Source organism: Eulemur rufifrons, chromosome 2 (genome assembly GCF_041146395.1).
Source record: "Eulemur rufifrons isolate Redbay chromosome 2, OSU_ERuf_1, whole genome shotgun sequence".
NCBI classification, from domain to species: Eukaryota; Metazoa; Chordata; class Mammalia; order Primates; family Lemuridae; genus Eulemur; species Eulemur rufifrons.
Window position 1 is genome coordinate 116,367,532 of NC_090984.1, and position 24,315 is coordinate 116,391,846.

At 36.0% G+C, this 24,315-nt stretch overlaps 1 protein-coding gene across 3 annotated transcripts in view; it reads left to right on the plus strand.

Moving 5' to 3' along the window:
• The window catches only part of UNC79 (unc-79 homolog, NALCN channel complex subunit), a 221,942-nt gene that overhangs the window by 72,571 nt on the left and 125,056 nt on the right, over positions 1-24,315 (plus strand). For all 3 annotated transcript variants that reach the window (XM_069465253.1, XM_069465254.1, XM_069465255.1), the window contains 4 exons: positions 12,283-12,347; positions 16,544-16,632; positions 17,212-17,252; positions 19,550-19,578. In XM_069465253.1, the coding sequence (XP_069321354.1) occupies positions 12,283-12,347; positions 16,544-16,632; positions 17,212-17,252; positions 19,550-19,578 (224 nt within the window). The remainder of the gene's footprint in view (positions 1-12,282; positions 12,348-16,543; positions 16,633-17,211; positions 17,253-19,549; positions 19,579-24,315) is intronic.

Sequence of the window (24,315 nt, forward strand, 5' to 3'; positions counted from 1 at the left end):
AGAGGGATATTTATAGCATTAAAGAAATAGATTAGAAAGAAGGAATGTCTAAAATCACTAAGTTATACTTCTACCTTAGGAGACCAGAGAAGGAAGAACAATATAAGCCTAAAGCAAGCATAAGAAAAGAAATAATAAAAATTAGAAAAAAATTCAGTAAAATTTTAAACAGGAAAATAATAGAGAAAATCAACAAAACCAAAAACTGTTTTTTGAAAATATCAATACAACTGATAAACTTCTAGCCAGGCTAACCTAAAAAAAAGAGAAACAGAGAGAAGGCACAAATGTGTAGTATCAGAAAGGAAATAGAGGCCAGGTGCAGTGGCTCATGCCTGTAATCCTAACACTCTGGGAGGCCGAGGCAGGAGGATCACTTGCTTGAGGTCAGGAGTTCTAGACCAGCCTGAGCAAGAGCAAGACCCCCATCTCTATAAAAAATAGAAAAGTTAGCCCGGCATGGTGGTGCACTCCTGTAGTCCCAGCTACTCGGGAGGCTGAGGCAGGAGGATCGCTTGAGCCCAGGAGTTCAAGGTTGCAGTGAACTATGATGACGCCGCTGCACTCCAGCTTGGGTGGCAGAGCGAGATCCTGTCTCAAAAAGAAAAAAAAAAGGGAAATAGAGGTCATCATTATTGATCCCATGGACATTAAAAGGGTAATAAAGGAATACTATGAACAACTCTATGCCCACAAATTTGTTAACCTAGGCCTAGAGCACGGTCTTCATTCCTAAGGTGTGACTTATCTATTATCTCCTGAATTCCTGGTGTGTTCTCCAAAGTTCTTCACTTTGGCAGCATTGGAAATACAATGTATCCCTAGCACAGTGTGACCTCTAAAAATCTGTTCAGCTTTCAACCACTGAGCAGCTGTTTTCTGCAGTCCTTGCAGAATTTTTCTCTGAGCACATGCAGTTTAGGATTAGGCCAGGACCTGAGGGACACCCTTGCACAGATTTGTGACACCTCTTCTCTGCAGCTTCCCTCTGTTCTGCACATTTACTTACCAATTTCATCTGCTTTAGCATTACTTTATTCTGATTTCTCTGCCCACTGGAAATCTGTTTCGTTTACCCATCAAAAATGCTTATTTCTTATGGAGCTCCATTTCCCTTTGCTGCAGTTTGAAAATGTCACCAGGCAGAAAGCCAAGGTGAACGTAGAACTTAACTTGTATGCTTTACTTTTTCAAAAGTAAAAGGATTGCAGCCCTATGTTAAAATCTATGCCCAATGTCTGACACCAGTTGCTTTATACATTTTTTTCCAGTGGAAGGATAAGTCCAATACAAGGTTTTCTATCAATGGCTGTAACTGGGAGTTCCTTTATCTCTTCAAAAGTAGCTTCTGCTATATTCTCATCCCTCTTTCTGGAATTTCAATGACACATGTTAGACCTTTCCCTCATGTATCCTGTGCATATTTTTTGTATTCCCCTCCCCCATTTCATCTTTCTGTGTTTCATGATGAATCTTTTTTCTGTCTTAGCTTCTTATTCACAAATTCTTAGTTTCCCAATTATATTCTTAATTTCGGTTATTATATACCTTTTTCCCCTCAAATTTTGTATCTTTGGACCAACATCCCCCTAATCCCATCCCCCATATTATATTTTTTAGTTCTAGAATTTCCATTTGAGATATATATATATATGTATATATTCCAGTTTTTGATGGTGTTCTCTAACTTTTACTTTATTTTTTTTTTTTTTTTTTTTTTTTTTTTTTTTTTTTGAGACAGAGTCTCACTCTGTTGCCCAGGCTAGAGTGAGTGCCGTGGCGTCAGCCTAGCTCACAGCAACCTCAAACTCCTGGGCTCAAGCGATCCTCCTGTCTCAGCCTCCCGAGTAGCTGGGACTACAGGCATGCACCACCATGCCCGGCTAATTTTTTCTGTATATATTTTTAGCTGTCCATATAATTTCTTTCTATTTTTAGTAGAGATGGGGTCTCGCTCTTGCTCAGGCTGGTCTCGAACTCCTGAGCTCAAACGATCCGCCCACCTCGGCCTCCCAGAGAGCTAGGATTACAGGCGTGAGCCACCGCGCCCGGCCTCTAACTTTTACTTTATAGAACATATTAAGCATAGTTATTTTAAAATCTGTTTCTGATAACTCAATATTCTGGATCCCTAGAAATTCTGATTCTATTGTCTATTGTTTCTTTTGTTTTCTTGTCTTCTTGTATGTATGGTTATTTTTTAATGTGTGCAAGACGTTAGATATAAAAACTATAGAGCTAATCTGAGGTTCAGAGAGGATTTGCTGTTGCTTCTGGTGAGGGGCTATGGACACTAGCAATCCAGGTCACCTTAATGCAGCTCAGAGATGATTTGAGGCTGACCTTCAGCCCTGTGAGGGTCGGTGTACTTCTGGTTCACCTTTTCTCCTAGGTTATGCCCTTTTGGGACCCCCCGACCCACAGTCTCAGGTGATTTTCAGATCTCCCACTTCTTGGTGGTCCTTGAATTCCAATTTTTATTTTCCTAGTTCCTAGACTAGTTCCTAGTCTGTTGAAACTTGCTCATCTCGTAGAATTGACAGAAAGAAAAATAGGCAAAGGAGGAAGAGTCTACCTCCCAATGTTTACTCCTTTTTTTGGAGCATGGCCCCATGATTCTCCCATAAAGCTCTCTGGTTTTTGTTGTTTTGTTTTTGATCTTGTCCAATTTTCCTAGTTGTCTTGAGTAGGAGAATCAGCTTGGATGATCTTGTCTGTCATTTCTGGAAATGAAACCCAGATTTTCTTCTGTAATATTTTCAACAGTGGAATATACATTATTAGTTTATTTTTGTGAATGCAAGCATACTTTAAAAAGTCTTTCTATTGCTTTACATGTGAAAGAAAACTGCTTCACTGTGAAAAATGTGTAAATATTGCTTCCTTGCTTTCTGGCATTTAGAGTTATGAAGAGAAATTTCAGACCTGTGTGATTCTGTCTTTTATAAGAATCTCTTTGTTTTTCTTGATTCTTGGAGACATTTATTTTATTTAAAAATAATTTGTCCTAAATATTTCTAGATATGAATTTCTTCTCCTTAATTTTTGCCTGTAATGTGAAGAGCACATTGAATCTGCACATTCAGATCCTTTTTTAATCTTTTTCAGGAAATTTCTCACTAATGAAATTTTCAATTATTATTTAAATTATTATTATATATTGCTTTTCTTCTGATTGTTTTGGTATATTCCTCAGGAATATCTATAATTGTTAGGTCAGATTTTCGTTTTCTGTGCTTTGTAGCTATTATAACCACTATTTTCATATATTTCTCTTTCTCTTTATATTCTTAGCTTCTCAGGTTGGCTTGCCCATAACATACTTGGTATCTCCACCCCCCAATCAGTTGCTTTCCATGAGGGTTTCTAATTTTGCTATTTTATTTTTAGTTTGCTAACACTTATTACATATCTTATTCAAATCTGTTTTTATCTCATGACATTAGTTTCCTATTTTACACTGAATTTCTATGACTTTCTACTCCTGCTTTTGTCAAGGCTGTATGTTCTCGCATCATGTTGCAGACGCCACATGCTTTCCTAAAATCAACTGATTCATAGACTAGATCATTTTCAGACATGTGTTTCCTCTCAGTCTTCAGTATGTTTCCTTTCCTTAAAAGTATATATTTGGGTGGTCCTTCAGTTTTTTCCTTTTAAAATCAATTGTATTGAGGTATAATTTTTATGCAATAAAATGACCCATTTTAAGCACATAGTTTGATAACTTTTGACAGATGCATGCACTAACATATAACACTATAATCAAAATATAGAACATCTCCTTCATTCTACAACGATCTCTTATTTCTCTTTTCAATCAATCCACCACACTTCCCCCTGCAAGCATCTACTAATCTGGTTTTTGTGATTATAGATTAGTTTTGCCTGTTCTAGGATTTCATATGAATGGAATCATATGATGTGTACCATTTTTGTATTTGTTTCTTTGATTCAGCGTAATGTTTTTGAGATTTATCCATGTTGGCACATCAGTAGTTCATTTCTTCTTATTGTTGCATAGTATGGACATATCACAGTTTATTCATTCACCTCTTGATGAGCATTTTTGGTTATTAGGACTGAAACTACAAACATTCATGTAAAAATGTTTTTGTGATGATATGTATTTATTTCTCTTGGTAAATACCTAGCAGTGAAAATGGTGGATCACAAGGTAAGTATGTGTTTAATTTTATAAGTAGTTCTTCAAAAGTGGTTGTACTATTTTACGCTTCCTCCAGCAATGTATGGGAGCTGTTCTACATTATTGTCAACAATTGGGGTCATCAGTTTTTTAATGTTAGACATTTTGATGGCCATGAAGTAGTGTTATGTTGTTTAATTTGCATTTCTCTGATGAATAATGATAGTGAGCATCTTTTTGGGTGCTTATTGGTCACTTGGATATCTTTTTTTGTGTGTATTGTTATCAAAGAATTTTTTGCCCATTTTTAAATTGGGATGCTTATCTTATTGTCTTACTATATGTTCAAAATAGAAGACTTTTGTCAACATGTTGTGAATATGTTCTCTCAGCCAGGGGCTTTCCTTTTTAGGTATTTCACAGAGCAGGAGTTTTAAATTTTGATAAATTTATCATTTTTTTCTCTTATGGTTCTTTCTTTAGTTTCTCCTAAGATTGTAAATTCAGGTAAAGGAATCCTCCTATGTTTCTAAAAGTTTTATAGTTTGAGAATTTGCATTTAAGTTTCTAATACATTTGGAATTAATTTTTGCATATGGTGGGAAGTAAGGGTTGAATTTTTTCCCCATAAGGATATCTAGTTGTTTCTGTTCAATTTGTTGAAATGAGTACCCTTTCCACATTGAATTCATTTTACTCTTTTGTTGAAAAGTAATTGGCCACGTATGTATGGCTTTCCAAACTCTATATTTTGTCTCATTGTCTGTCCTTACAGCAGTATCTCATGATCTTGACTACTGTAGCTTTATATTTTGAAATCGTGTGGTATAAATCCTCCAGAGTTATTATTTTTAAAAATTTGGCTATTTTAGCACCTTTTCACTTTCATATAAATTTTACTATCAACTTGTCATTTCTACAAAACAATTTGCTTGGATTTTGAATGGAATTACATTGAATATATAGTTTAATTTGGGGAGAATTGACATCTTAACAATATTGAATATTCTCATCCATGATCATGGCATATCTATCCATTTATTTAGGTCTTCTTTAGTTTCTCTGAGCAATAGTTGCTAGTTTTCAGTGTACAGATCTTTCAAATATTTTGTTAAAGATATTTCTAAATATTTCATGATTTTGGATGCTATTATAAATAATGTTTAAAAATTTTTAATATTTTACTTGTTTGTTGATACTATATACAAATGCAATTGATTTTTGTATATTGACTTTGTATCCTGAAACCTTCCTAAATTCACATATTAATTTTTGTAGATTTTTGTAAGTTTCTTAAGATTTTCCATATATTAATACATGATTATGCTCTCTGCAAATAATTTTTAATTTTTCTTCTTCCTTTCTAATTTGTATGCCTCTCTCTCTTCCTTCCCTTTTTCTCTTTCTACCTGTGTCCTTCCCTCCTTCCCTCCCTCCCTTCTTCCTTCCTTTTCCTTCCCTCCTTTCTTCCTTCCTTCCTTCCTTCTTTCTCTCCTTTCCTTCTTTCTTTCCATCCTTCTTTTTTCATTGCATTTCTTCATGTCTCCAGTTTAATGTTGAATAGAAGTTCTGAGAGTAGATCCTTGTTTTTTTGCCCAGTTTGTGGGGGAAAGTATTTTGACCTTCACCATTAAACATGATGTTACCTGTAGGTTTTTAATACATGCTTTTTTGTCAGACAGAGGAAGTTACTGTCTGTTGTTAGTTTGCTGGGAGTTTTACTCATGAATGAATGTCAATTTTGGTCAAATGCATTTTCTATTTCTATTGAGATGATTGTAAGATTTTCTCCTATTATTCTGTTAATATGGTAAATTACATTGATTTGCTTTGCAATGTTAAACCAACCTTGCATTCCTGGAATAAATTCCATGTTGTCATACTGTATTATATTGCCAGAATTAATTTTCTAAGTTTTTGTTAAGTGTTCTGGCTCCTACATTTATGAGAGATATTGATCTAGTTTTCTTTAATTGTGATGTCTTCATCTGGTTCTATTTACAAAGTAATGCTGACCTCATAAAATGAGTTGGGAAGTATTTCTTTCTCTTCTAGTTTCTGGAAGAGTTTATATAGGATTTATATTATTTTTTCTTTAAATGGTTAGTAGAATTCACTGGTGAAGCCATCTGGATGTGGGGTTTTCTTTGAGGGATAGTTTTATGTTATGAATTTATGAAGGTTTTATATTATGAATATAATTTCTTTCATAGTTATGGGGCTATTATCTGTACTGTCTATTGAGTCACATTTTGTAATCTGTGTCTTTTGGCGAATGTGAACATTTCCTTCAAGTTATCAGATTTCTTCTCATGTCTGTAGGATCTGTAGTGATGTCGTACCTTCCATTCCTGACATTGGTAATTTGTGATTTTTCTTCATCAGGATGGCTAGGGGGCTTATCAGTTTCATTGAATTTTCTAAGGAACCACTTTTTGGTTTTATTGATTTTTCTCTATTGATTTCTGGTTTCAATTTCATTGATTTCTGCTTCTATGTTTATTATTTCCTTCTTTCTACTAACATTGAGTTTTGTTCTTTTTCTTTCTTTCTTTTTTTTTTTGAGACAGAGTCTCACTCTGTTGCCTGGACTAGAGTGCCGTGGCGTCAGCCTAGCTCACAGCAACCTCAAACTCCTGGGGTCAAGCGATCCTCCTGCCTCAGCCTCCCAAGTAGCTGTGACTACAGGCATTCGCCACCATGCCTGGCTAATTTTTTCTATTTTTAGTTGTTTGGCTAATTTCTTTCTATTTTTAGTAGAGATGGGGTCTCGCTCTTGCTCAGGCTGGTCTCGAACTCCTGAGCTCAAGCAATCCTCCCGCCTCAGCCTCCCAGAGTGCTAAGATTACAGGCGTGAGCCACCGCGCCCGGCCGAGTTTTGTTCTTTTTCTATCTTCTTAAGGTAGAAGCATAAATCATTTATTTTTGAGCTTTATATTTTTTAATATAAGAGCTTAAAGCTATAAATTTCCCTTTAAGCATTGCTTTGGTTTCTTCTCAGAAATTTGTCATGTATGTTATGTTTTCATTCAGTATAGGATATTTTCTAATATTCCTTTGATTTATGGATTGTTTAGAAGTATTTTTTTGATATACAAATATTTGGTGATTTTCCAAAATATTTTTGTGTTATTGATTTCTAGCTTAATTACATTGTGGCCAGAGAGCATACTGTATGATGCAGCAGCATCTAAATTTTTCATACTTATTATATGGACCAGAATATTATCTATTTTAGTGAATGTTTTATATGTACTTGAAAACAATGTGTATTCCACAGTGGTTGAGTGGAGATTTCTAGCATTATCAATTAGTTTAAGTTGTTTGACAGTGTTGTTCAAGTCTTATATTTTTACTAATTTTGTGCCTGCTTGTTTTATCAATTGCTGAGAGAGGATTATTGAAATTTACAACTCTAATTATGGAATTATTTCTCCTTTTTGTTCTGTCATCTTAATATAAGCATGCATATTTATGATTATGTTTTATGAATTAATTGACCCTTTCATCATTGTGAAAGATCCTTCTTTATTTCTGGCAATATTTTTTATTCTGGAATCTACTTTTCTGATATTTATATAGACACTCCAACTTTCTTATAATTAGTATTTGCATGGTATAACTTTTTCTGTTTATTTTTAACTTAGCTATGTCTTCATATTTCAAGAGTATTTTTCACAGGTAGCATATACTGTAGTCACGGTTTTTTAAAACTTAAATCCTATTTGACAATCTCTGCCTTTTAGACTATTTACATTAGTGTAATTATTGTTTAGACCATTTGCATTTAATGTAATTATTGATATGATTGGACTTTAGTCTATCATTTTGTACCTGTTTTCTATTTGTCCCATCTATTCTTTTTCCTTTTCTTTTTGATATCTTGCCTTCTTTTGGATTAAATATTTATAGTATTCCATTTTATTTATGTATTGGATTGTTATATGTACACCACTTTTTTTTTTAAAAAAAAAAATTGCCCTAGGGTTTACAATATATATCTCTAACATTGCAATCTACCTTCAAATAACATTATACTAGTTTACATGTACTATAAGAACCTTATGTATTTTTATTTTCCATCTTATATCCTTTTTGTTCTGGTTATCAAACATTTTACTTCTGTATATGTTATTTGCCGCTATTGATTACTATTGTTTTTTGTTTTAAATAGTCAATCATCTTTTAACAACATGTTTTTATGAGTAAAAAAAGTCTTTTATAGTTATTCACCACATGTACCATGTCCAGCACTCTTTATGCCTTTGTGTAAGTATGAGCTTCTATCTGATATAATTTACCTTCAGCCTGAAGAAATTCCCTTAACATTTCTTGTAGTGGAGCTCAGCTGGCAATTAATTCTCTTATTTCATCTAGTGTTTGTCTTCAAATAGTCTTTATTTCATATTCATTTTTGAAGGATATTTTCACTGGGTATATAGAATTCTAGGTTGACAGTTTTTTTCTTTCAGCCTTTTAAAGATGTCGTTCCATTGTCTTCTGGCTTGCATTGTTTCTGACGAGAAATCAGCGATCATTCTTATCTTTGTTCCCCTGTAAGTAATGTGTCTATTTTTTTTCTTGGCTGTTTTTAAGATTTTCTCCTTATCATTGGTTTTCATCAATTTGATTATAATGAATTTTGGTGTGATTTTCTTTGCTTTTTATCTTGCCTAGGATTCATTGAGCTTCTTAGATCTGTGGGTTGATAGTTTTCATCAAACTTGAAAAATTTTGCTCATTGTTTCTTCAAATATTTCCCCTTTCTGCTTCTTTTATGCTTTAAATCACATGTATTTTATACTGCCTGAAATTTTTCCACAGTTCACTGAAGCTCTGTTTATTTTTCTTCCAGTAGTTCAGTTTGGGTAGTTTCTGTTGCTATATCTACTAATTCACTGATCTTTTAATTTGCATTGTCTATTGTGCTATTAAGCCCACTCAGTGAGTTTTTATTCCAAATATTGTATTTTTCATTTTTGGAAGTCTCATTTCATTTTTAATTATATTTTCCATTCCTATCCTCATTATGCTTATGTTTATGTTTTCCTTTGAATATGTTTTAAAGTATTGTTTGCTAACTACCTCATCTCTGTAATTTCTCGGTTTGTTTCTGTTGATCAGTGTTTCCTCTGGTTATTAGTAACATTTTCCTCCCTTTTCAAATATCAAGTAATTTTTGACTGGATGCTGGATTTCATGAATATTACATTATTGAATGCCTGGATTCTGTTGTCTTCCGTTACAGTGTGTTGAAGTTTGTTTTGTCAGTCAAGTTAGTTGTGGATCAGCTTGACCTTTTCAAGGCTTGTTTTTAAGCTTTATTAGGATGAGATTAGGGTAGCTTTTTCTCTAATGTCAGTTTAGCCCTATTACTAAGTTATGACTCTCCTAGTATCTCTATTGATTGCTCCAAGTGTTCACTGAATATCCTCTACTCTGGCTGGTTGAAACTTGAATATCTTTCAGCTGTATATGAGCTCTAGGAATTGTATAGCTTACAGAACTCCCACAGTTTTTCTCTATCCAGCCTCATGGAGTTTTAGCTTACACATGTTTCACTTAGTATAAAGCTGAAGTCCCAAAAGGACTCCTACTTGGATTTCTGGGGCTCTTTCTTTGCATAGCCTCTTCCTCAATATTGTCTTCGCAAATTCCAATGACGATGCCTCTGCAAACTCCAGTTTATGTCTCCTCAACTCAACAAAACCACCCTACTCTGCTTATCTTTCCCCTTGTATGGCCAAGGTCTGGAAATTGCTTCCAGGAAGAAAGTCAGAGTGATTGTGGGGCTCACTGCATTATTTCTGTTCTCTCAAGGATCAATGTCCTGTACTACCTGTAGTCCAATTTCTGAAAGTAGTGTTTCATACATATTTTTCAGTTTTCTAGCTGTTTATGGTGGGAGGGCAAGTCTAATACTGATTATTCCATCATAGTTGAAAGGATAATTCTTGTATGCTGTGTTTTATGCTATGTTTTAAAAATTATTTTTGAATGGTGATGTAACTATAGTTGCCACAAAATAAGGTATGTTGATTGTCCTTATATCAAAATCAATTGTAGTACTTTTCCCAATTCCAAGTACCTGTTTTCTATCCTCAGACATTTGATTCAGAAGATCTAACATAACGTTCCAGGCATCATATTTTAAAAACCTTGACAGGTGATTTTTGATATACAGCAAAAGCTAAGAATCACTGTTCTAGTAAGCTTAAATCCAGTGTGGCTTTGATGAACTTAAATGGATTATCCTACAACTTGTCCTTAATTCAGTGACATTCAGTAAAAATAGAATGAAAAATGAAGACCTCCTGGATATCTCCACTATCCACATGAAAAACAATTTCTGACAGAACAGGAGTCTTTAGAGCTCTGATCAAGTACTGTGGCTTGTATGCATTCTGATTTGTTTTGCCTGTGCCATAGCAGTTGTTATGTATTTTGAATATTACTTCTGCGTGTAAGTGTCAACAACTTCTTTATACTTATAAAGCAATCTGCAAACGTTCTTATAATGTATTAATTCAGAGATGGTTAGCAGATTTCATCTCGTGTGTCAATTCTGTTTTGGTTAGTGGTGACTGCTTGGAGCATGATAGTAAGAAGGATTCTAAGGCCAATTCTAGACTCAACAGGAAGGAATGCTGTAATGGATTAGCGATGTCTGTCATGAGTTTGGGATTAGAAGAATGGGGCAGATGTCCCATGCATTTGCAATTCATGTACTGGTTAAAGGGAGTCTTTTTCTCTAAGTGTCTCTAATTGCACAAGAAAACTTGTTGCCGCTCTTTATATTCATCTTGACTTTACCACATATAGGAAACAGATCTAGTAGTTATAAAGTGCCTGTGCCCAAATTGTGTCTTCATTCATTCTTTCGCTTACTCATTCATTTCTTCTTTCCTCTCTCTCTAACAATATAATCAATATGATACTGTGTTATTAGTGTAGTGGTCTCTGGTGTGTACTTTTTAAAAGAAATAGACCTATTGTATATTTTTAAAGGTCAATAGCTCTGGTAATTGTATTTTCCTGAATCCCCAACCAGACACATAATGTTATACATGGTCTAACAATCGGATAGAAGATTTAAAGTTGGGACACTCCTAGATAGAAAATTTTCTAGAATGTTTGGAGCATAAATTAACTGTCAATCATTAATGATAAATATTTTTGAATTATAGTTGAATATGTAACTAAGAATATCCTCTCATCTGAAAATTCCTATGTTTTAAGAACAGGCCAATCACAGTCATATAAGTTGGGAATATGGCATGTTAGAAAATTACTTTTAAGCATATAAACCTTTTATATAATTTTTATGATGGAATATTGTTAGCTAAGTGCTTTGGGCTACAGAATCATCTGGATGATGATAATTCTCATTGTGATTCTAGATCTGACTTATTCCAGGTTGTTTGGTTCTTGTCCTCATTCTGTGTTTATACTGAATTAAAGAGTTGGATATTAGCGAACTAGCAGAGATTTAGTATGTGGGTCATGTGTGTGAGAGACATGCATTTCACGTGGACAAGAAAGTCATCTTTCCCTTCTCTACATTTGATGGGAATGGGGTAGGAGATGGGAGGATACCTGACCATTCATTTCAGGTACCAATTTGAAAGGCTTCCTGGAGCCAAAAGATGTTTAGCATTGTATACTATCATGGAAAGAGTAGAGTGTCGGGAACCAAGAGATGTGGTTCTAGTCCTAGCTTATCATTTACTAACTCTGTGATCATATGAAGCTACTTAACCTTTTTTAACTTTAATTTATCCTAATATGAAATGAGATTAATAATCTGCTGTACCTGCCCCACAGAGTTGTTGGAGGATCGAGTGAAACCATGGTTGTAAAAACCTTTGAGAACTTGTTAATGGTATACCATTGTGAGGTAATATGGTACTGTGTATGGCACCTTACACTGGCTTGTCTCTCCCCTGGGAAAATGGATGGAGCTGTGATAGCTTTGCCTGATTTTTAAAAATTTTTCATAGATTAGAAAATGATTCTGTTAGGATGCTTTCTGATGATGGTTCTATTTAGAAAAAAGAAAATAGAGAAGTATCTGTTTTTACTGGGCATGAAGAATTTCAATGAAAAGTATTCATCAGCTGTGCTTTGCTTTACAGCTTGGAATCCCATCCACTGCCAGCACATCGAATGCCACAACGCAATCAACAAACCAGCTGTGAAGGTACAGTTTTATTAGGTCTGGTGCCATACTGAATTGTCAGTGGTCAAATTACCAGGAGCAAATTGCTGAATGAAGTGGAGCAGATTGCATCCTCCTCCGTAAAGCAGAGGCCTGTGGTCCGTAGTAATCTCAAACACCTCCATGTTCAATCTGACTGTACTTTGGCAGACTGGTCAGGAGAGAGCAATGAATAGTGGTGTCTGCAGGTTCTGGCTGTAAGTTCAAAGCCGAGTGCTATGTGGCACTGAGATAAATATCAGAGGAATCCTGGTTAAACACTTACATAGTCCTTAGCTAGCTTCTGTCTCAGCTAATGAACTCAGGGAGGTGTATCTTCCTTCTGTTTTCATGGGTATGCTACCAATCAGGAGTGCTGACGCAAATTCAAGACAAAAATAGATGAAATTGTTAATTCTTTGGTCATACCACAAATATGACTTAGTTGACAAGACTGAGAGGTATTTGGACAGCATACACCTGGAAAGTTACATTAGAGGTAAGGAAACAGGGGTTCAGAGAGTCAAGTCACTTTCCTAAGTTTGCACACAGCCAGTTAGCATCAGCTCTGGAAACACAATCAGGTATTCTGACTTGCAGCCTTATTCTCTTTCTGCCACATCAAATTGGTTCTGTCCTGCAACCCTGAATCTTGGAAGTTGAATGTTAAGAATAATCACACCTTTTAACAAAATTGCTTATGGTATATATGTTGGATATAAAACACTTGGCTAGATGGACCTGTGTCTAGGTTGAGAGGGTTACTTTTTTTATATTATGAAGAGTGGGAATTAGATGAAGTTAGTAGAGTTTACAGTTACTTTTATGAACCTGGTGTCATGGAAGTTTGCTTCCCTTGTTCTAGAGAGAGACAGACTGTACAGGTTACCCAATAATAGAAAACAAACACTATCACTTTATAGAAACAAAATAAAAGAGGTAAAATGTGATCTAATAAATGTAAAAGAAACCAAAAATGTGTTTCATATGCCAAACGTGGCAGAGGAGTGCCAATAGTAACATTATCATCTAGATATATCATACTAACAAAGGGCATCCTTGTATTACTATATTCAGTCTCTGCTTCTATAAAGGCAAATCGAATGAATTTAACTTGAGAAATAGCAGGTGGCGGTCACCCACATGGAAGCACAGGCCCCTCCCATTCTGAAAGTCAGTAGACATTTGGGGTTCCATGGTACTTTTCTTTGGTGTTAGGATATTTTGAGCTATACACATGAGTTCAGATATTATTCACACAGTTCAGCTTGACTCTTTACAGAGATGAGAGTTTTCATGGTTTCTGCTTACTTTTGTTTCTACGTCCTTCCTTTGTCTTTCCTCCCTAAGTTATGGCTCCCTTTTTTGGTTGACCCAGATTTCAACAGGAAGGAGGTCCTTTCTCCCTGGTTTCTCCATTTATTATTATTATTTTTGAATTTTATTTTCGGCTGCATTCTCAGGAGTCCTCTGCCATCCTGGTTAGTTAGTACTGCTTTCTGGCCTGCTACTCATAGAAGTCATCATGAAATAGATTTTCTGTTTCTATTCTAGGCAAACAGCCCAGACCACTCCTCTGGGTTTGGCCTCAATTTCCCCCAATAGCCAGCCTTCCTAGATAGGCCAAAGCATCCTACTTTCTGTCATTTTTTAAATTTATTGAGGGAAAATTCACATAACATAAAATTGACCAATTTAAAGTGAACGAATCAGTGGCATTTAGTACATTCACGGTATTTGCCAACACCACCTCTATCAAGTTCCAAGACATTTTCATCGCCCCCGAAATCTTACTTTCTGAGCTCCAGTTTTCCTACAGAGTTTCCTTTTCTATTTTCAATCTACACTTTCTAGAAAGATAGCGTTCTTGCCCATGCTTCCTGTGCTGGGGCTGTTTTTGAGCTGCAACAGGTCTGGCTCAGTAGTGTTCTTTCTTTACAATGTGAGGGCTTCCAAACCCATACCCATCACCCTGAGGCATGCGAACCAAGGGTATCCAACACCCAAAGCTTACAGAACAATGTTAAGTGAAAAGCAAAGTTATGAAATCATATGGTATAATGCTAATTTAGTTTAAAAATTACTTATATTTGTATTTATAGTGAAAAACAACCAGTGATACTCATCAGAATGCTACCAGGGATTGCTTTGAGATGAAGGGTTAATAAGTTATTTGAATTTTCTTCTTTCCCATTCTCTGTTTTTCTAAGCCTCTACATGAGGCATATGTTATATTTATAAACAGAAAAATAATGATTTTTAATGTGACAGTCAGATATGAACACATTAGTGTGGGTGTAAACTGACCTGTTCAGAGTAGAACAGAGTTGACTGGACTAGCAACAAATCTGACAGGTTATGTTAATTAAGTCATTTAACAGGTCAGAGGTCAAATAGCAAATCTCTAACGACTGTTTATAGTTCTAACATTCTAAGAGTTTCTCCTTTTGAGTGGAGTGAAAAGATATTGTTACCTGGGAGAGATATCAATCACTCATTAGAAAAGAGGGTAAAGCAATGATACTGAGAGGAGATTATTATACACTGGGTGCATGGGAAAGACTGAGGGGAAGTGGATTAGTCCTCACCAAAAGCTTAATATCTCCAGAATGGTGAGCTATACCACCAGGCACTAGCGATTTGTCAAGTAGAAAAATATTATCTATTTGTGTTGCAGTAGGCTGTAAAAAAGTACATTTTAAACAAGAGCCAGGAGTTGTGATAGGATTAAAGATGAAAATATGTTGGAACTTATAGTTTATTATATCACACTCTGCTTTTAGTTTTACTTGGTTCTATTTGAAGTCCACTATATGAAATACTTCAAAGCCTAGATAATTATCTAAGACAGGGTTTGGCAAACTATGGACCATAGCCAAATCTGGCCTGCTGCCTGTTTTTGTAAATAAAGTTTTATTGGAACACAACTATGCTCATTTACTTACATATTGTCTATGGCTGCTTTCAGGCTAAAATAGTGGAGTTGAGTAGTTGTGACAGAGACCTTGTGGCCCACGAAGCCCAAAGTATTTATAGAAAAAGTTTGCTAATCCCTGATTTAACACACCAAAAAGTAGTTATTCATTGCATCTTAGGAAGCATGAAACTTACACAAGGAAAACTTTCACTCTGGGCGTTTAGCCTCAGGAGATATATAATTTACAAATTTTGATGATGTAATTATTTAAACTTAGCAATTCTAACACTTATTCCCCAATCACTGAAACTCCTCAGGGTTTTAACTTTGAATTATAGGCTATTTGAGTTGTAAGTTTGGGTCATTTCCCCACTTCAAATTAGTGAAAACAACTGAAGAAAAGACAGAGTAAAGTTCCAGAAGAATTTATATATTAGGCATATTAACCATATACTCAGCTATAGCGTGGTTGATTACTTTTTCCAGGGCAGAACAGAATTCAAAATGGCTTCAATAAATCATAGAAACGTAAACTTATGCAAAGTACAAAGTGCAGTTAGTTATCTGAATGTTTTGTTCATTTGATTTAAAGCATCCAGATATTTGAAATATCCTGATGATCATCTATGAAATTAATACTTTTCATCTTTGTACTAGTGAAGTCCAGCCATAAACAAGGGACAGCGGGGGGTAGACAACTGTAGGTCACATGTAGGAAAAAAAACATGAAAATGAAAGGTGATGGATATAGAACTAAGATTTCAGAGTAAGAAAAGTGAAGCACTCAGTGTTAGATTTAATCCTAACTTTTCTGAATGAGGTACGTCTTAAGAAGGAAAATTCTCTACTGCCAGCATTTTGGTATCAGTTATGAGTCTGAAATCTTATTATAATAATATATTTCCATTTTCCTAAAGAGAGATTACTGTGTTTACCACTTTAGAGAAAGAATTACTATAATTTATAGGCAACTTGAGCAGCTATTGAACAAGATGACTTTTTTGATCTTTATGGAACTAGGGGGAATTTCTTGACACTTGTTTGTTACTTGAATTGCAAATAACAGGAGAAATGAAAAACCACAGCAGCCACATTTAAATCCCCAGTGTGGAGTCATCAGCCAGTTCAGGAAAAACTGTTCTAGGTTGAAAGGGTTTTACTAAAAATATTTATTCCACTTTGTTTTTCAAAATCTGTCATTACAGAAGCATTTGTGCTTAGAATATAGGGAACGTGATAAACAGGAACAAGAGGGTTCATTCTATCTTTTCATGTGTTTCAGATGTGTATAGACCCTTCCCTGTCAGTAGCTTTGGGGGATAAACCACCCCCATTGTATCTCTGTGAAGAATGCAGCGAGAGGATTGCAGGGTAGGTATGAGTCCTCGAGGAAAAGGAAATAGGGCAACAGTGAGAAAATAAGAAAAATAATTTGGACTTAAATTGGTTACATTACCCAAGTCTGATATTTAACATTTGGAAGATTTCAGCTTTGAAAAGTTGCAATATTTCTCTCTATGTGACATGAGAAAGCATTTCCACTTCATAAAGCAGCTCTAATTTTGAAGTAACCCTGTTAAAAAGGCCACAGAGAAAAATAGATGTAAAAGAAAACTGTGGTTTCCAAACATGACGTATAAATCATATAGGTTCTCTTTGCTTGTTAGTGACACAGAATCGCACTCAGTTTTATGCACATCGTGCTGTATTTTGGTTGGCTTAATTAACATCTGGAAAGTATTGTTTAAAGATAACTGAATATGATGAAGTGCCTATAATTTATAATTTAGCTGGAATGCATTAGACATTTTAAGAGTTTATTATGATAGTGCTCTTAATTATACTTCTTTTCTATTAAAAGCCTTTCAGCAATAGTATGCAGCTTATAAACATTCATGTGGAAGGGTAACATTTCAATGAAGCTCAAAAATCAATTTTTTTTTTTTATAGGGACCACAGTGAGTGGCTGATTGATGTTCTTCTGCCGCAAGGTATGGCTTACTTCTGAGAGGATGAATAATGAGTAACCATGACTAATGACACGGTTGATTTATTTCCTTTTGTACTATTTTATTTTATAAAGATAGTAACCAAAGTATTATAGTCTATGAGCATTCATTGATATGAAGCATTATATCCATGTCTTGCTTATAATATACCTACACATTTAATAATGAAGGAAGTGGTATCTTCTCTACCAAAATTAAGGGTAGATGTTGGAATTAATGATTTCGTGCCACTAAAGCCCTGCTGCATTACGTCTTAGGGGATTTTCTGTACATATAACAGGTATTACCAGTGATATGTTGCTGTGGCAGGTCAGAAAGGAAATAAGGAACACTAACTGGAAGAGAATTGAATACCAGGCCTTTTCCCTGCCACTATTCTAGCTCTGTGTTTTGGGGGGGGGAATCATTTAGTTACTCTGAGACTCAGTCTCTTGATCAGTAAGGTGGGGATAAAGTATAACTAACCCATCTCAATGGAAAGATGAGGTTGCAATGCTTCTTGAGGTCTGTTAGCGTTCTGAAAACTATGCCCTGTAAGTCGGTAGGTCCCAGACAGAGGATTCCCAGCACATGGGAGAGGCAGGTATTCCAGCCATGTAATTGGAGGCTGAAGCGAGAAGGAAAAGCAGAGGAAAGACAAAAGGTGGAAAAAGCTGCGGGCACACTGAGTTTGAGTACAGATCAGGGACACGGGAAGAACTTGATACATGGCTTCAGATGTAGATAATAAAAGGATTGATACAAGAGGCTCATTTAAAAGGAAATGTAATAAAACCTTATGTTAACTAAATTCTGTGAATTTTTGTTTTAAACTGAAGACCTTCGCTTGATGATAATTACACTATTTCTTTGTAGTCTCACTTTTCATATTAGGTTATCTCAACCTTAAGATAGAAATTAATTCAGTGAGTTCTCTCTATCTGTAAAATGGAGCAATAATGTCAGTCTCTGTATACTTCAGAGGGACATTTTGGAAATTTATGTAAGAATATCTGTAAAAAGATTTGGGCTTGTATGGGTAAAGGTAACTTTTTTCCTTTAAATTAGGCTACTTTATTTGTGAACTTCCAGTGTTCTGAGGTAAAGCCCATGGTCACATTCTAAAATACACTTTAAATATCAGATATGTTGCTGAATTCTGGTCTTCACGTCCAGTGATATTCATCTCTGGGAAAAAATTGGTAACAACTTTTCCTCATTTATCTAGAAACATGACACTAACCTCAGAATATTTAAGATAAACTCTAGGATATTAAACTGTTAAATAACCTTTAATTATACAAAAGGAGTTTTTAAAACTGAGCTGTAAATTTCATTGATTTGGCATCCACTAATTCATAATTTCTGGATAGGGTTTGGGAGACATTTACTTTGATCTTTTAAATAAATTGTAACATAGACTATACTATAAATAAAGTGTCAGTCTATTTTTTTGAGCACTTACTATTTAGGAGACATGATTCTTGGAAAAGTTATTTTCGAGTACCCTTAAGTATCAATTTTTATGAAAATAATTGATGTGCCCACTAAATAAAATTCTTATCCATTCATTTAAGTCAATCCTGTAAATAGATAGTAGCTTGATAGTCTTGCTCCAACTGTTCTACCCAAGGGTTTGAAAATTACTGTCTTTTCGATAATCCTACCACTGATTTTACACTACTCAAGACTGGTATAAATTGATAATTCAACTCTCATTAGTCCAAGTGAGTAAGTTTTCCCTAAAATTTTGATATAGCAAACCATCCCATGGTGATGCTCTAAGTATGTCGTATCAACCCAGTGTCATAATATAATGGAAAGAGCAGCAAACAAGGAGTCCAGAGACTTGAGCTCTAGTTGAGCCTCTAGCATTGATAGCCCTTGTGATCGTAAAGAACTCATCTAACCATAGTGGCCCCCCATTTTGTCCTCTGTAAAATAAGGAGGTAAGATTACAATTGTTTGGCTTTAACGTGATCTGATTTCTAAGTCATGTCTGAAAAGGTCGAATCACTTGTGAGAATAGGTGAAATATTTGCAGCATGCAGGTGTTTTAAACTCCTTTAAACATAAACTCTAAAATCACCACCAGATGAAAAAGAAATATATTTCATGCTTTCTGAGGAAACTAGAAGCCAATAAAAGTAGTTGACAATTTATGAGACAAGTTAAAAGCTGTTTTGGCATGTCCCGAGGTTGTGTTACTATGATTTTTTTTTTCATTCCCCTTCATGGCTGCCCTTATTTAAAATAGGCTCTCTTTCTTTGTTGATATTTTGTGTACCTTCCCCTTACAGCTGAAATATCTGCTATATGTCAGAAAAAGGTAAGAGCAAACCATTTGTGTGGTGGGGCATGATTTGTTGTGTTTGTATGTAAATTCATTCATCGACATCTGCCTCATTTCTGCACCATGGTTTCCCACTATGTATATGTCACCGTGTTTGTGAAGGGGGAAAGGAAATAATTTAGCATGCAAGATTGCTATGTCCAAATGGTCTCTATTTCCATTTCTGCTTTTGCTCACTCATCTAATGCACAGTGTTTTTGTTAAGTAATCTGAAATAAAAGCCCATGTGTAATTCTGGGATAGGAATCTAATTACAAAAAGGTTTGAAGGATAGTGCAATTCATGGGACTTAGCTTTACTAAGGTATATATCTTATATGCTAAAAATCTTTATTGTTTTGAAGTGGAGTGCAAATAGTCCAATTTATATGTGTGAAAAACATACCCAGATCGACTATATATGGCAAATATTCATTTATATGTGAGTTGAAGGATATATCTAGCTAAGGATTCCTTCTTTAAAATTTCCATTTGCCACTTTTTATAAGTTTCTCTAAACCACTTCCATCTTCTTTTCTTGTTTTAGTAGTTGAAAAGTACAAGAGAAGGTAGTGTGGTGTCATATACAGAGCTTTGGCTAATTGGTTGAGATACTTGGGTTCTGGCCAGCTCAGTTTCCTCTTATCTATGTAGTCTTTACACAAGTCATTTAAGCTTTTTGGGAGATTGATCATGAGTGGGTACATTTGGAGGGCTGTCTCAGTTATCTATTGATGCATAACAAACCACCCTAAAACATAGTAGCTAATAACAACAACCAATTATTTGATCATAATTCTGTGGATTGGCAATTTGTCCTATGTCCTGTGCTCGGTTAGGCAGTTCTTTTGATAAACTACTCTAGGCTCGCTCATGTATTTGCAGTCAGTTGGTGGGACTGGCTGGTCCCAGATGGTCTCATTCCCATATCTGGGGCCTCAGCTGTGATGACCGCAATGGTTGGGATGATGGGGGTGTCAGGGCCACCTTCTTTCCACAAGGTGTTAATATCTCATCCTCTAGGAGGCCAGGCTGGACCTGTTCACAAGGCAGCAGTGTTTTGAGAGAGCAAGAGAGGAGGTCGCAAGGCCCCTTGAGACTGAAGCTCAGAAGTCACACAGCATCACTTCTGATGCTTTCCATTGGTCAAAGCAGGTCCCAAGGCCAGCCCAGATTCAAAGAGTAGAGAAATAGGATCCTCCTGGTTATAGAAGGAGTGGCAAGAATTTTGTGGTCATGTTTAATCTTCCCAAATCCACACTTTGGGCATAATTTTTTTACATTCTTTCCACATGCAAAATATGCTCGCCACTTTATAAGACCTCCAAAAGTCTTACTCACTTATGGCTTTAGGCTTAAAGTCTAATATCTCGTGATTTGCAATCTGGTATCTCACTCATTAAACTTCTCAGGTACAAATTCTCTTGATTCAGAGACCTGTTAACTAAAAAGGAAAGTTATCTGCTTCTTATGCACCCAAGACACAATGGTGAGATAGGGAGGGGGTAACAGCAAAAGACCTCTGTTCCAAAAGAGGAAGAGGAAGCAGATAGCGGTCATTGGTCTGTAGCAGCACCAGGCATGAGCAAGTCAACAGGTGCTCCATTTCCAGGGATAACAAATGTGCCTTGATTAGGGTCTGGTTTGCTTCCTAGGAGTAGTTCCCTAATTCATTATTGTCCCACTGAGCTTTTGTCTCCACTCTCTGAGACCTCTTTCCATTTCAATAAGAAATAGCCCTTAGCCTGAGCGAGAGCCAGACCCCATCTCTAAAAAAAATAGAAAAATTAGCTAGGTGTGGTGGTACATGCCTGTAGTCCCAGCTACTCCGGAGGCTGAGGTGGGAGATTTGCTTCAGCCCAGGAGTTTGAGGTTGCTGTGAGCTATGATGACACCATTGCACTCCAGTCTGGGCAACAGAGCGAGACCTTGTCTTAAAAAAGAAAAAGAAAAAAGAAATGGCCCGTATTGCAGCTGAGTGACTTTATCAATCTGCTTCCTGCATATGGAAGTTGGAGACCCACAGACCTCTTTTCATTGTGAACTGTGTCTATCCGCTTTAGTTTTAGCTGGTGGTGCATTTGCTAGTAAGACTTTGCTAAAAACTTTGTGGATTTTCAGTGACTCTCATTGGGGTTCTGTGCCCTCAAAGCCAAATCTATAATTATTTTTGAGGACGTCCTTTCTATACTTTGGGCATTTCAGTCTGCCCTTAAAATTATTAGAAGCCCTGTTCTACCTAAGAGGCTTAATCAGGCACCACCGTATATCTTTCTAAAATCTTATCAAAGGAGCTTACAGTCATGCAACATATTCTTCATTTGATCTTTATCCTATTTCTTACTTTGAGAATCTTTTACAAGCTTGAGAGCCTAGGATTTGAAACATTTTTATTTTCTAACTCAGCATGTCCTGGCTCTGGTGACAAACCTAACATATTTGACACTCTGAGATTAGATTGTTTTTTAACACTTCTGTCCTCTATATGACAAAATTATCTTCAGTAGTAAGCTTCAAATTAGCACATTTTTATTGCTCATCTTTAGTAAACATTGTATGCAGGTTAATTTGGAGAATTTCCATTAAGTTCATAACAGTTCAGAATTGTTTGAACTTGTTCTGGGCAGTTAGTGTCTCTACCTTTTTTGGTACTATGTTCCTACATTTGAACAGTAGGTTTGAAATAAGCAATGACAGCATCATGATTGAGATGAAGAGACAGACTTTGATTTATTTCAATTCTGTCCTTCTATGAAGCTCCTTGGAATTACTTACATGTGTTTAAAATTCAAAGCAGTGTAACAGTGGCTGGAGTGAGCATTTGAAAACCATGCCCAGCTGAATCTGAATCAAAGGGAAATCTCTCTAGTTTACTTTGGAAATGAATACATATAGCTGAGTCCACCCAGGTCGAGGACTTTGAAATATATTATTAAAACTCAGTAGGAACCATAGCAATTATCTAGAACTTTGACCAACCAAAGATCATGTTTTTGGGAAATTATTTTATTGCTGATATTGTTTAGAATTGATGACACATGGTAATAAAGCAGGTTGACTTATAGTTGGTATTCCAGATAATATTACATGCAGCATATCCAGATAGTCCGTAAGAAATTACTCAAAACATAGATTTATAAAACAACTACCATTTAATTATGTTCACAGATTCTGTGGATCAGAGATTTGGACAGGGCATAGGGGAGATAGCTTGTCTCTACTTGATGATGTTTGGGATCTCATCTGGGAAGACTTGAATGGCTGGGGGCTGATCTAGAGGCTTCTAGATCATATATTTGGGCTCTGAGATGGGGTGACTTGAAGAATAGGCTTAGTTGGTACTGTTGACTAGAGACCCGAACGTGGCCTCCCCATGTGGCTTGGCCTGCTCATGACATCATGGCAGAGTTCTGGGAGGAGTATCTGATGAGGAAGTTTCTGAAGAGAGAACATTCCAAGACAGCCAGGTGGAAGCTGCATGTCCTTCTATAAGCATCACTTCTGCCATACTCTATTGGTTGAAGCCCATCCAGGTTCAAGGGGAGGGAAACTAAACCCTATTTCTTGATGGGAGGAGTATGGAGGACCCTGCTCTAGTCAAAAATCATTTACATTCTTCCCACATGCAAAATCCTGGCTACAGGTGCAAGTCTCATTGAAATCAGGTCCAGGCCATCTACGGCCATACCACCCTGAATGCGCCCGATCTTGTCTGAAATCAGGTCCAGGTGTAGATGAGGCTCTTTGGGTTTGGCTCCTTAGGTATTTTCTCTTGCTGTGAGTGCCTGTGAATGAAAGAGATAAGTTATCTGCCTCCCACACAGCCAACATCCAATGGTGATACAGGGATAGGATTACTGCAGTAGGCACGCCTGTAAAAAGTGAGGGAATGAGAGGCACGAAGTCATTGATCCATAGAAATCTGGAATTCAGCAGGGCACATGTCACTTGTTCCTTAGTTAGCTGTCAGTTCTGAGTCCTGGGAGTGGATCTTTTTGGCTCCTGGTTCCATCCTCTGGGAGATGCTCATCTTTTCTTTCTCATACAAAATAGCCTGTTGTTTATAGCTTTGTAGTTTTATGAGCTTACTTTTTGTTCATAGAAGTTTGGAAGTCCAAGAGCATCTTCTTTTTGGGCTATCTCTGTCTCTTTCAATTCACATTGGTATAATTCCATTAAAAATATTGTGGGCTTTTATATATCAATTTATAAACCTGCGTCATTAAACACAAGTCAAATGCTCAAACTTCTTTGAGATAAGTCTTTCCATACCTCGTGTTCTCTCTCAGGCTGCTGGGAATATTGCCTTTAAGATTTTTAGAACCCTTGATGTTTAATGAAGAGGATGTTGAAGCATGCTCTTAAGATCTTTAGAAGGCCTTTTGTGTGTCTAAAGGAACCTATGGCATACCATATTAAAATTCTGAGTTCTTAACAAAATGTTTTATATTCAAGTCCTTGTTGTCATTTTCCTCCCTGAAACCACATTTTCTTGATAAGGCCCCAGATTTAATGTTTGCCCTGAAACTTTTTTTTACCTTGAGAACTCTGTGCTGGCTAGAAACACTGTCCTGAGCTCAATATTTTCCCCTTTAAATTCTAGTTGAAGATAGATGAATTCATTCTTCTGTTTCTCTCTCTCTCACAGGAGAGAGAGAACTCTCTCTGAGTTCATAAAGGCTCACGCAGGGGTGGGGAACCTGCGGCCTTCTATTTTAACAAGATCCTTTTATTT